The following is a 14,053-nucleotide window of genomic DNA, read 5'->3' as shown; positions in this document are numbered from 1 at the left end:
TTGTCAATTGTCATACACTCCCTCCTCTAATTCTTAGCTTTCTCCTCCTGTCTCAGGTACCTGATGTGCAAGTGTCAAATATGAACCGTTCTTTTTACTTGGCACGAATCTCAAAGCACACCCCTATAGTTTTAGTAGGCACTAGATCGAATTTGACCCAGCTGAGATTAATCTGGACCGTCTGTTTTGTTAGATTGCACCTCAGGTACCTGAGGGGACACGGACTCACCCTATCGGTGCTGCACCTCCGTTGTGCTCTTCTCAGATGCTTCTCCTACATTCACGGCGGTCTCTCCTATTTCCTCCTTTTCTCACCGTAAGCTCCTCTTGCTCGTCGCAATCCACTTGCATATGCACGGTGAGTGAATTTTTTTTTTTTTTTTAGTTTTGCTGAATACGTAACTTCCTAATTTAGGGGGCCTCGATGGTAGATAGGGCTAATGACTCTGAAGGAAAAACAAATGTTGCACGACCTGATTATGACAATCGTCAAAATGAATTAACATTTAATTCAACAATCTCAATTAGAATGTCGCCCAATTAGATACCAACCGCCACCCGGATAGAGTTTAGGTACCTATGATAGTTTTCTATTTCTTTTTCTTTTTTTGAGAGAGACAAAAAGCTACATATTATGTAACTTCAGTGAAATTTCAGGAGTTTATACCACTCAAAATTAATAAAACACCAGTGAGATTTTGGGAGTATGTACTTGCAGAAGAGAAAATTTGGGAGTCTGTTTACCAGCATATTAATATCGGCGGTGGTCACTTAACTATGTATATTTGCTAAAAGGGAAACACCATAGCAAATAAGCAAATAGCAAAGGTTGATACTTTTTTTTTTTACACACTTAGCTGCACACCAGAATGTATCAAACAAAGATAACTAATTAAAAAAAGGGGGTACCAAATTGAAACAGGAACAATTAATTTCGATGAAAATGAAAGGAGCGGAAGGTCCATTCTCTGGAATTAAGTTGAGGGCATAATACAAAAGTAGCAGCTAACTATAAATAAGTACAATTAAGGTTTCTGCACAATTTCCACAATCTATGTATTATTCTTTCACACAAAATCAACAAATCACACTATGTCTCTTTAGGAAAACACTAAAAAATCAATCAAATTACAAAAGATAGTAATCATTCTTTCTTTGTTCCAACATCTTTATCATCTTCCAACGGATAGTGGAGCCAGTGATATGCCAGGTGTCGGTGCTTGCGAGTGTCCTGCTGATTGTGGATCTGTTGACGTACTAAAGATATCCCCTCGAACCTGTACATGCGTACCAGTAGTGGCTGATTCATACTCACTACTGGTTTCTGAATCCATCGAGCATTCTAGAACCTTCACTACTTGCGACATGGATGGCCGCCTATTGCTCTCCTTTTGTAGGCACCATATTGCAAGCTTGATCATTTCAACCACCTCTGTCTCGTGTGACAGTAAATCCTCACTTTGGTCATCAACAATATCCATCAGCTTTTCTTCTTTTATCTTATCTTGCAAAACATTGATCAAATTGGTGCTTCCTTCTGGTTGATCTGGGTCAATGTTCTTCCTCCCACTCATGATTTCTAGTACAACAACACCAAAACTATAAACATCTGCTTTCTCTGTAATTTGTGAAGTCAACCATTCAGGTGCTAAATATCCCCTTGTACCCCTAATTTTGGTCATGACATGGCTTTGGTCCCGATCAATTAGCTTTGCTAACCCGAAATCCGAGATCTTCGCATTAAAATTATCATCCAAAAGGATGTTACCTGGCTTTATATCCAAATGCGCAATTTTCACCCGACATTCATCGTGCAAATAAGATAAACCCTTTGCCAGATCCATGATTATTTTGTACCTGGTTCTCCAATCAAGGGCATAAGGCCGCTTACTCTTAAATATCCACATATCAAGTGACCCCTTGGTCATATACTCATAAACAAGAAGCCTATGCCTCTTTTCAGAACATATACCAATTAATCTGACAAGATTGATGTGATGGATACTACCAATAGTCATGACCTCTGCTAAGAACTCTTCCTTACCACGCGTAACATCTTGCAAGCACTTGACTGCAATTTTGGCCTCACCAAGCTGTCCCTCGAAAACTGGACCAAACCCACCTTCCCCGAGCTTTTTCTTGAAATTATTGGTTGACTTCTTTAGCTGACTATATGATAGTCTATTTGGCATCCCTGCAACACCCAAAAGATACTCTTCATCTTCCTGTTTCACCTTTACTCGCTTCCCAATAAAAAAAGCAAGCCAAACCAATATGACAAGAAACACTATCAACAAATGATAAAAGCTTGTTTTTATCATTTCCCACAGAGATTTAGATACATGATATACCTGTACCTTAATGTATGTTGATGAGTTATAACCCATGCCTGGTTGACTGAGGATCAGTGAGAAAACCTCACTTAACATGTAACAAGACCCGTTAGTGGAATTCATGATATAGTTGAAGACGGCTGCCTCACAACTACAGTTCTTCAGGCATGCCTGTTTACAACTCTCTTCATTGGTAATCCAACTATCTATAGAGTTGAAGTATGTGCTGTTATCAAGTTGAAGAAGTTGCTGATCTTTTGTATGGTCACATGAGATTGGCACTACACGTTCACACCCCAGATTGGGTTGTTTGTTGTCGATCTCTTGGAAGAAAGGATCATTTCCCGGAGATTTATTTCCTTTTTCACTGGGGCAACTGCATTGGCCTTTATAACAAATCCCATAAGCCCCACACACTGTTGGATATGCACAATCATCTGGGAACACATCAAATACGTCTCCTAACGGCTTCCAAAGGGAACGGTCCCATTCATAAAGTCGTAAATGCCCATCTGGCTCGAGTCGCATGTATTGGGAAGTTGAAGCCGAGGGCAGTGTAATCTCAGTTGACTTCATACTGACATTACCAAAATTCACAAAAATGGAAAGGCTACCATTAGTAAAGGTTGCTGAGATGGTGTAGTTGTTCTTATATTGCGGATTTGTCACCACAGCGGTTTTATTAATCTTCTTGTGGAAGTACAGTTGCGGCGGATCCGAAACAACATATGCATATAGGCCATCTGCTGTTAATGTGAGATAGAACTGACCTTGAGTCAAATTCGTTGCCAAGGAAGCGTTGGTGACTGTCAATCTCTGACCTTGTTTAAGAGATTGACCAAAAAGGAGCATATCAGTCGGGTAGTCAAATGATTGCCAAACCACCTTATTCGCCTGGCTGACTAATACCAAATTCCCTGAGCTGGTAAGGTTCATTTCCGTGACTGACATGTTTGCTGTACCAGATGACCACACCACAGCACCACCAGTGTCTTTAAGCATCAAATTGCCATCTTTGGTCAATTCAAGGGTAGAGTTGGGGCCTACAGGCTTGTCCGGGTTTGCAGCCCAGACAATCCGAGGCCCATTGCTGGATGTAGCGCTTCCTGAGGATCGGCCACTGCTGACACTACCACTGGAGAGAATGAAGACTGAAAAGATGAATCGGTCGCATGGTGGTGTACAGAAAAAGCCGCACGAGAAGGAAGATTTGATGCCTGCCGGGTCTTGCCGAAGAAATACTGGAACAATGGTTGTGCCATCACTGTACGAAAAATTGCTGATTGTTAAAGGGTTGTTGATCCATTTATATGGGGCACGTGCGGTTGCATTGGGTGAAGGTGGATCAGATATAGCAAGAGCATGTAGGAGGTAAAATGATGTGAAAACAAAAAAATAGATGAGAGATTTCATGGATCAATTATTGTTGATTTTGGAATTAAAGGGGAGAACTGATGGAAATTAGAGATGGAAACAGGAAAAATGCAGGTTTATGGCAGGAAGAGAGGAGACCTCTCCAGCTACCTCCCACCTGAGCTCTCTCTCCCCCTCTATCTCTAATTCATCTTTCTTGTATGATATGAAGTTATGAAAATAGATTAAGTTAATTGTTAAGTTGCCCAACTGGACAATTGGTGCAGGCTCAGGTAAAGAAAAGGAAATTGATATTTAGAGGAGCTGTACATGCCTCCACTACATGTAGTGGTAGCCCTGTCATTCCAAGGGCAATTTTATTTATTTATTTACTTGTTTATTATTGCCTCAGATTTTTAAATGTTTCAAGTGCTGATTGTTTTTTAAACAGCTGCAACCAAACTATTACAAAGATGATTTTAATAAAAAAAAAAAGCTCAAATCTGTCTTCCAATGTAATCTTGCCGAACCAATATTGAACTAATGCTTATCACAAAAAAAAATACTTTGATTATATTTGGAATGCTACCCACTTTTCTGATGGCAATATTATATGTTGATAAAGAATTAGATAAATCCATCCAGAGGTTGAAAGACAACTGGGAGATATATATTTTCCAAAAATTGCTCAAGCGCGTGTAAATATTTCACGTCTTCACATTCAGGTACTTGACTCCCAGGGGACAACAAACCGAACGTTTGATCTGAATCTAAAAGTTGGATTGTCCAAGAGTTGATCAGATGTCGGAATGTTGTCCGCTTGATCAGTCAGGTGCTTAAAGGGTGGTGGTCATATTTGATTACTTAACTCTGTGAAATGACTATTGTAACTCTCACATTAATTTTATTTACTTTCTCATTTTTTTAAGAAGAAACTTTATTTACTCAGTATTGAATTTAGAACCAGGTGATTTACCTTTTCAAGAAAGGTATAAAATCCACGGAGTAGAATATTGCATTATTGAGAAAAAGAAAATCAAGGAAACACGAAAAACAGAGATATAGCCTATCAAATAGTGTTTTCTTTCATGTAAAAAGGTCCTTTTCATGTATAAGTATTTTGATTGTGTACATGCATATGAATTTAAATAAAATTTCTTCAAAATATTTCTTTTGTACTTTACCGTATCGTTTGTTCTATGTATAAGAAAATTGTAATGAATATCGCTAAGTAGATTAGACAAATATATTCAATCCAACTAATCGTTTATATTTACCATATATATTAGCAGGAAGTAATTATCCATAAATTTTGATTAATCATTGACCGCTTAACATCTAATATCCGTCTGTTAAAGACATTTCATTTTGTTCTATCAAATTTTGGAGAATAAATCCTGTAAAATTTTAATTAATTAATATATTTTTTGAGGAGCGATCCAATTACACCATATTTTAGTGACACCGGATTACACTCTATATTTTTAAAGTCCAAACAGTCGATTCAAACCATTCAACATGATGGATATGTTAAAATATGTTTGCAGATCAAATTTTATATTTTTAAAAAAAAATTTACTATTTATTAAGATGGATACAAAAATTCAATGGTCTGAATATAGCGATTTTATTAAATATTTAATAAATAGTAAAAAAAAAATAAAAAAACATAAATTTTGATCTGCAAACACATTTTAATATATCTATTATGTTGAACGGTTTGGATCAACTATTTGAATTTTGAAAACTTTAAAAATCGAAAATATAATTTGATGTGACCAAAAAAAGTGTAATTCCTCATATATTTTATTCTTGTAGACCTTGCATTGAAGTGAGTGGGCGCCCTGAAAGCAAAAGACAAGTATGCAAGAAAAGTGACCCAAACATTACACAAAAACCAGGATACCAAATTTCTGTATTTTTTTATAGCGGGAAGAAAACTATTTTGAACTGTCTGAGCTTTGATCTCGGATTTTAAGGACCGATTACGACTGAGCCCATGAGCCATGTCTTGCGAATGGGGTTTCAGTAAGCCGCTGAGATCTCTTCTTAGTTCTTCCCCTCTTGCTTGCAGCTGTACCAAAACTCGTACCACTGCTGGCAAAAAAAAAAAACTCGTACCACTCTCTCCTCTCCTTTTTTTTTTTTTTGTCAGCACTTACAGACACCGTCACCTCCTTTACCCTCTTACTTCTTATGCACCGCCTTCCCACAACACTAACCAGGACAAAATTGGGTCGAGCATGGCCATGTACTTGTAGACCTTTACGCACACTAGGTGCTCGATCAAAAGCCTCTTAGAGTGCGGGAGCAACACCAACTCCATGTGCCACCATCTTCGACCAGCAGTGATGTCTCTGATAGTAAAACAGTGTTGTTACCTCCTAATCGGACTTAAATGCCTCCTACCTTTAACACTTGGGTTTAATTCGAACTATACAAACCCGTGCAACCCTTGATGCGCACATGCACACAAGGCGGTTGAGATTTACTACTGTCTAAGAAATCCACTCGTCCGGGCAGTCGATGATGTTGTCGAGTTCGTTTACTGTTGGGCTCCTGTCTCCGTTACTCTGCAGCAGTAGCATTGCCCTGTCTTTGTTACTCTACAGACTCACTCCAGCTCGATTGGAAGTTCATTACACATACTTTACATACATGTGCACGTATAAATTTTGTGGGAAAAAAATTATTAATTTGGTTTCAACATTCTGGTGTGCTACCCCTCCCATCCCCAGACAGGGGTAACATAAGATGTCTGATGCTGACAGTAAGCTATATAATACAAAAAAAAATGTTTCACAACAAAGTTCAGCAATGCTATACAAAATCATACTAGAAGTTTCAAACTTGTAGCAAAAATAATGGTGCTACACATCATACTTGAGATTGCTTACGTACATGGTATATACAAAATAATTAATTCTTGTTTGCATTTGCATGTTCACAGACCTTCCACCTCAGCTGCTAAGATAACTCATCTACCTGATTGCAAAATTCTATAATTCATCTAGGTCCTGATAAGAGTGACTCCAGTGGCGGACCTGAAAAGATTGTTGGAACATCTATGCTCTGCGGTTCCACCGGAGTGACATTGAAAAAGTGTTTTTCAAGGTCTGCTTCAAAATCCATTGCACCTTCCAAAATCTTCACAACCACCGGCATAGTAGGTCTTCTGGTACTATCACTTTCTAAACACCACATTGCCAATTTTACCATTCTAATGATATCTTCTAAATGTGATTCCACAAAAGCAATATTACTATCTATAATCTCTGGTAATTTGTTGGTTCTGATCTTATCCCTTAACAAACTTATAAGGTGCACATTCTCTTCTTGCTGTTTATGATCTAGGTTTCTTCTGCCACACAAAATTTCAATGACAACAATACCGAAACTATAAATATCAGCCTTCTCAGTGATGACATTTGTTAGCCATTCAGGGGCTAAGTAGCCTGGAGTGCCTCTCATTCTGGTTATCACATGGCTTTGATCCCTATCAATTAGCTTAGCTAACCCAAAATCAGAAATCTTAGCATTCAAATTGTCATCTATAAGGATATTTTGTGGCTTGATATCGAAATGGGCGATTATTTGCCTACAATCCTCGTGAAGATATAACAGTCCCTTGGCCACATCAGTTACAAGTGCTCGCCTAATATTCCAATCCAGAAAAGCACTTTGTCGCTTGTCAAAAATCCACTTATCTAGGGACCCGTTAGGCATATACTCATATACCAGGAGCCTTTCTGAGTTTTCAGCACAGTATCCAACGAGTCTCACCAAGTTGATATGATGAATACCACCAATTATCTGCACTTCGGCCAGGAATTCATCTTTTCCCTGGCTAAGGCTATCTAAGCGCTTCACAGCCACTTTCTTTTGCTCTATATTCCCCTCGAAAACCGAGCCAAATCCTCCACTACCCAGCTTTGTGGAGAAGTCCTGGGTAGCTAATTTCAACTCTGCAAGGGAAAATCTTTTTGGTATTTCTGATAACAGTGGTAGGATATCCTCTTCTTCCAATTTGTTCTCCTTTTTCTTAATCTTACGAAGAACTGCAAATCCGATGGTTAGAATTAACAGAAACAGGCATCCAATGGCAGGACCAACCACCTTCCAAGTAATGGAGCCCCTAGAGCTTGAACCATTTTGCACTTTAATAAATGCTGATAGATTGTAATTATTATAATATAAATCTGATTCTGAAGCACTAATGGATAACACCTCAGTTGAAATATAACAACTACTTATAGAGCGGTCAAAAAAGGCAACCTCGCAAGAGCAGTTTTCCAAGCATGCCTGCTTGCAGCTCTCCTCATCTGTTGGAAATGAATAGCTTGAAAAATTGTAATAAGTGACATTGTTTAGAGTTAGTAGTTTGTGATATTTTTCAGCCTCGCAGGAGAGAGGAATTACAGGGGAACAACCAGTGCCATGATCAGCTTGCAAATCGTTTATCATTAGAAAGTATGAGGTGTGTGAATCGTTTTCAAAGGGGCAGGAGCATTGGCCTCCCTTTGTGCAAACTCCATATTTCCCACTTGACATGGGATAATCACAATTATGAAGTGAAAGGATTTCAGTTGAACTCCATCCATATTTTTCACGTATGGGCCCCCACTGGTACAATCTCAAATGCCCATTATACTCTAGCCTAATAAACTGGGTGGTGTTTCCCATAGGCAAAGAGATAGCAGTCCAATTGTCAGAAAACTTAATCCCTCCATTGGTATAAGTTATATTATTAGGAAATTTTGTGTCAGATTTCTCGAGAATTTCACTGCTTGAGTAGTATATAATAGGAGAATTGTGGCCAGCAAAAGCACTCATTATATTACCGACAATAGTTAAGTAAAATAAACCTGGTTCTGAGCTTGCTTCTGAGGCATCAGCTGTTATCCTCTCCAGTTGCCCAAGTGTTTGGCCCAGTACCAGCGTGTTGGTTGGATGATCAAATGATTGCCAGACATAGGAGTTATTGGAGTTGAACAATGCCAAGTTCCCTGACTCCAAGAGTGTCATACCAGTAACTGATATGCCCTTGGTGCCAGTGGACCAAACAAGGGATCCATCAAAATCACGTAAAATCAAATCTCCATCCTCTGTGAATTGCACGGTTGCATTCTCTTGTACTGGGTGGTTTCGGTTAGCTGACCATACAATCTGGGCACCGTTCATGTCGCGGAAAGTATAGTCACTATCAATTGTGATGAATACACCAAAAAGAAAAGTCCTGCAACTATCATTACTACAGTGGAAGCCACAAGCAAAAGAGTAGTAGTTGGTATCAGTGTTGTTACTGCGATCGGACATCAGGAAGGAAGCCTTTTTGCTAAAAAGAAATGCCCAAACTGGGACTTCAGATGTTCCCTTGTTGTTGAACAGGGAGTCATTGTTGGTCCAAAGAGCAGGAGCCTTAGCTGTGAAGTTGAAAAGGTTTGCGTGGAGAGTTTGGAGGTACGCAGGCACAAGGAATATGATCTGAGCAAGGAACAGAGATCGCATGTTTGGGTGCATGGGTTAGTGATGAAGAAATAAGTATTTTAAAGATGAGGTGGAACCTTCAGATTAACAGTTAATTGGACTATGAAGTTTAAAGGAGAGATGAGAATATGAGATCACGAGAGTATATATCTTTCCTTGTTAGATCTCATCAGGAGAGTCCAAAGAAAGCATGTTTATTATTGTGTATTTGTTTATTTTTCCTTTTTCTCTGTTTCTCGTTTTTCAAAGTAAGCGGGATGTTGGATCTTCAATTACGTGTTTGCCATGAATGACTTGGAATTTGCGGTCAGTCATCGGTAGCTGAATAGTCTATTCAGCTGCATTGTATGCTATTATCATACTCCACTGACACTACGACCTAATAGTAGTGGCATGGTCTCTTATCATAGTCGCCATAAATTTTTTGAGGGTTGGATGGTGGATCTACTGGTCAAGGTGTGTATGCGTATATTCTTCCACTAAAAAAGAAAGTAAAATTAGACTCTCCTAATATCTAAATGGTACTTATTTACTAATCTATTAAGTTAAACACTTTGGATGTTTTAGACCCAAATGAAGAGCATCCTACCAACCAGTTTACTAATAAAAGACGTTAATTTGGTAATGAAAATGCAACTGTGCAGTCCCAAGCGGCCATCGTTAATCCCAATTATTCTTCCTTCAAATGGAAAAGCAATCCTCAGCTTTATTATACTTGTAAACAATTTTGTTATAGTTTATATTATAATATTCTGTACTTAACTTCAGTTCGCTTTCGGAATTTGCTACTCAGTGAGATCATTGTTATATTAATCTGCATCCTATGTTAAGTTACATGTTACTTTAATAAACTTAATTAGTAATATTGTTAAATTTTGGTGCACCTTTATGAAGGTCATCGACAGCATTGCAATCTCTTTTTTTTTTTTTTTTTGAAAAAGTGGTGATCCACCGATTTCATTAGAAATCAAAATATTGTTTGCTTTTAACTCCAACCAACTGGAGAGAGAAGCGTTTGCAGGATATACTGGCTAATACCAGTAGAAACAAAAACACAAAAGTCATGAGGGCATTTACACAGAAACATGCCCAGTTAAATATCCAAAGCATTGCAATCTGAAAAAGAATATCAAATAAATTTATAGCATTGTATAAACTATCCATAGCTTTGCAAAATTGATCTATAGCCAATTATTAATCATGTTCATATAGCATTAGTATGGATCTTGAAACATTTATCAAGACGAGATGGACATTTGACTACAAACCTTGTCCAAATAATTCAGCATGAGGTATATCATTTGAAAATAAAAAAGAGATACTTTTATGAACTAATTTGGCAAAATGACAATCCCTTTTTTCAGCAAACTCATGTTAGCTCCGATGTTAAAATTGATAGCCCATACAAAAAAAAACAGCAGTTTCAAATTAGATCGGTTCACTGGTTCTAGTTCAAATTATGAACTAGAGCTGTCTGGTTCCATTGGTTCTTTGTTTTTGGGGTCCAACTAAGGGTTCTTATGGTGCGATCAGTAGGTCCAGTCGGGTTACAATAAAGCACCATTTAAAGAAACGGAGATGCTTAATTTTAATAATGCCTCTGTTTTGACTTGTGTATGCTAAGACAGAACAAAGGTTTCTTTCACAACAGGTGAACAGCATGAGCTTAGTCACTAAAAAGAGAAGATTATGGGAAAAGAGATATGCTTTGTGTAAACCAAGAGCCCCAACCTTAAAAATAAAAAAGCAACAATAAATCCATCACGGCATGGCTCAGTGACAATAATCAAATTTGTATAGCTACACATTTACAGGGAAGCTCCTTCAAATTGCTTAGGTCTTCTGAGTTACTAAGAAAATAATTTTAATTGCTAAAGTACATAAATATCATCAATTATTCACAAAAATATATCCTGTATATCACATTTTCCTTAAATTTTCATTTTCTCTTCCTATAAAATATACCCTTCACTCAAGTACAACCAAAGAATCTGCAGCAATCATTTCAACACAAATTCCCAATGCTATTTGGAACCCAATTAAAGGAATTGAAAAGGAAAAAAAAATCATAATGAAAAGTTTCATCTATGGTACCGGTACGGAGATCGCCACAGGCTGATTCATCGTCAAATCCCCACTCCCCAAACTAGAGGTCCGCCCTAGAACTCTACTGGGGTCCAAAAGCTGACTTTGATCCATTACAGTACTGTTCTCCATCATCACCATTGAAGGAACCACTACTGTCATGTCACCGCACCAACGTTGCATAATCTTAACAAGCACAGTGGCTTTCCTTCTGGCCCGTTTTGTACCAGTCAGAACAATCCCCTGTACCAGTCCACCCAGCCCAGGGGTTCGTGCTACTCGGTGAGTCAGCACAGGACCACATCTTCTGCAGATCTCCTGCAATGCCGCCACTGCATTCTCCTTTCCTTTCGGGCTTCCTCTCTTCATAATTTTAATCAAACCCGGTACTGTACCCTCCACTCCAGCAACAGCGTGTGCAACTGCTGGCTGCTTTGAAATTAGCGCAAGGGCACCTGCTGCCTCCTCTGATACTGATTCATTCGACAGAGCATGGGCCAGGGCCACTGCTGCGCCTGATTCTAGCATCTCAACCCAGCTTTCGGGATGGGTCGAGAGGTTGAATAGGGCCATCACAGCATCCTTTCTACCTCTCGGTGTACCTTTCTTTAATAAATATGCAAGTGATTCCACCGCACCTGGTTCAGAGAATATTCTTTTTTTGTAGTCATGTACAACGGACAAGCTAAACAATGTGGCAGCTGCATTTTCTCGGCCTTCTATAGACCAGCCATGCTTTAAAACTTCAGTAATTAAGCTTAAACAACCCTCTTCTTCCATTATTCGTTTTTTATTTGTATCATGTATTGACAGGTTTAACAAAGCAGTTACCGCATTTTCTTGCGTAACTGGATCTGATGAGCTGAGCAAAGCACTGAGAAATGGGACCGCACCAAGCTCAGCTATATATGCTCGGTTTGGCTTACCAGTCTTGGCAAGAAGCCTCAATTCTCGTGCAGCAATCCCTTTCGCTTCATCAGAACCATCTGCCAACTGGCAGACCAGAATCCGTGCGGTTGCCATGTTAGCTGTTATTGTCGCATTGCTGGCACAAGCAGCTGCAATGGTCTCGGCTAAGCCATCAGTAACCTCTCCCGAGTCGTATGGCACACCCAAAACCAAGCACCAGAGTGATATAAGACTGCGCAAGGCGCGATTGGGGGTGAGCCTGGAGTCAGATAGCAACTGCCCCGAGTTGGGACATGTGGAGTGGCCCTCGTCCATCCATTGAATAATGGAGGCACGATCATACGTCTGACCAGTTGAGACCACCACTGGGTCGCGCATTAAATCAAGTGAAATTGGACAGCAAAAATCCTTTGGCACGGAGAATGAGGATGAGTCACTGCCACTCCAGCTCAGCATCCTTCGGCTCAATCGTTTATTTCCATCTCCCCAACTGGGAGTCTCCATTTGAGGAGGCCCACTGAAAGAATCAAGACTGAAGAGAGAGAATCTACTGTACCGGACAAGTGCCACGGTCCCGCCAAGCAGTGGGAGGTCGGCATCTTCTTCTTGATTGTATATCTGTTCTTCTAAAAACTCAACTTCTGACCTACAAGCTGACCCACTAGAAATGCCCAATCTGTTGACAAGAAAAACTCGCAATTTTTGGGTTTCAGGCACTTCACCTTTGGCAAATTCATCCAAAAATTCGAAAATCATTGTGCGCAGTTCCTGCGCTTCTTTTTCTGGGTCCAGTCTTGGATTCAATCTCCCACAATTTCTACGTAATAACTCAACTTGATCTCTAACATCGGCTGAAAGTCTTAATCCTTCAATTGGTAATACATCTAAAAGAGTCACCAATTCCTGATTAAGATCGCAAAAATTACCTGATATTTGTGCGCTTTTCAGCACAAGCCACAGTCTTGCAGAATTCTCACAATAATCAAGCAACATCTTGGCACGATAAATCAAAATATACAATTCTCTGAAACAGAGAGTTGCTGAATCAGGAAACCAGCGAGGGAAGAAACCAGAAGAGGACTCAGTCAAATACTGAAATAGAGATAACAAGATTTTGATTTTACAGAGGAGAGATCGAGCGTGCTTTTTATGGAGGTGAGAAGGAGATGGATGTGATTGGATCAGGTCTGTTGACAGAGAGGCTAGGGTCTGAACCAGGGAGACGCCGGAGAGGTCTGTCGGAGAGAAGAAAGCGCCGGCGAGCGGCGAGTAGTGGCGCCGGCGCTGAGAGAGGAACTCTAGGTTTGACATCATACTCCGTTTAGAATCCAAGAGCTAGGATTAGGGGTTTTTTAGCTTGATTACTTGCCAAAACTGTATCTCCGTGGGAGAGGTTGAGAAACAAGGTTAGGTTATGGCGGATTGACTTCTCTTGTTCCTTTGACGGAGCTCTTTCGTTATTCCAGTTCTTTTTTCTTCCTTTCATTTTTCATTTGAGAAGCGTGTGTTATGGATTTTGCTCGGGATGTGTTACTGTTTCAGTCAGGATAAATGCTTAGAAAGATTTGGTGTATTTCGTACATGTAAAGCAGATTCTCTTCTTCTTCTTTTTCTACAGTATATATAATTTAAATTTTATGGTCTTCCTGCGGTTCATGCTTTAAACAAAACATCAGGTCTTTGTAATGATCTCTAATCCGCGGGTTTATCTGAAATTATCAAACTCTAACTAAGTATAAGCCGACAAGGCGGGTTATATGGGCAGCAGCAAAACGATAAATTGTGCTTTCGGTTCTTCCGGTGAGATGGTTGGAACTTGGAAATTACAGTCAATACCAGCATTCCTGTTCAGTCCTCTCAAGGGTAAATAAGTCAAAATACAAAAT

The 14,053-nt window shown here is 39.4% G+C and overlaps 3 protein-coding genes across 3 annotated transcripts; all 3 read right to left on the bottom strand.

Moving 5' to 3' along the window:
- Positions 1-1,048: 1,048 nt before the first annotated feature.
- On the bottom strand, positions 1,049-3,746 carry LOC144571896 (G-type lectin S-receptor-like serine/threonine-protein kinase SD2-5). The gene has a single exon (XM_078321292.1). The coding sequence runs from the start codon at positions 3,744-3,746 to the stop codon at positions 1,173-1,175; it is 2,574 nt and encodes an 857-aa protein (XP_078177418.1). The 3' UTR covers positions 1,049-1,172.
- A 2,702-nt stretch (positions 3,747-6,448) lies between these two features.
- LOC144571812 (G-type lectin S-receptor-like serine/threonine-protein kinase SD2-5) lies at positions 6,449-8,893 on the bottom strand. The gene has a single exon (XM_078321190.1). It carries the CDS (start codon positions 8,865-8,867, stop codon positions 6,693-6,695), a length of 2,175 nt encoding a protein of 724 aa, XP_078177316.1. The 5' UTR covers positions 8,868-8,893; the 3' UTR covers positions 6,449-6,692.
- A 2,087-nt stretch (positions 8,894-10,980) lies between these two features.
- Positions 10,981-13,675, bottom strand: PUB17 (plant U-box 17). Its single transcript, XM_078320530.1, has 2 exons — positions 11,054-13,675; positions 10,981-11,023 (listed from the first exon to the last, which is right to left on the bottom strand). Exon 1 carries the CDS (start codon positions 13,479-13,481, stop codon positions 11,259-11,261), a length of 2,223 nt encoding a protein of 740 aa, XP_078176656.1. The 5' UTR covers positions 13,482-13,675; the 3' UTR covers positions 10,981-11,023; positions 11,054-11,258.
- Positions 13,676-14,053: the final 378 nt, after the last annotated feature.

The sequence above is a fragment of the Carex rostrata genome, chromosome 19 (assembly GCF_964058835.1).
Source record: "Carex rostrata chromosome 19, lpCarRost1.2, whole genome shotgun sequence".
Taxonomy (NCBI): Eukaryota; Viridiplantae; Streptophyta; class Magnoliopsida; order Poales; family Cyperaceae; genus Carex; species Carex rostrata.
This window is presented reverse-complemented; position numbering and strand designations above follow the sequence as displayed.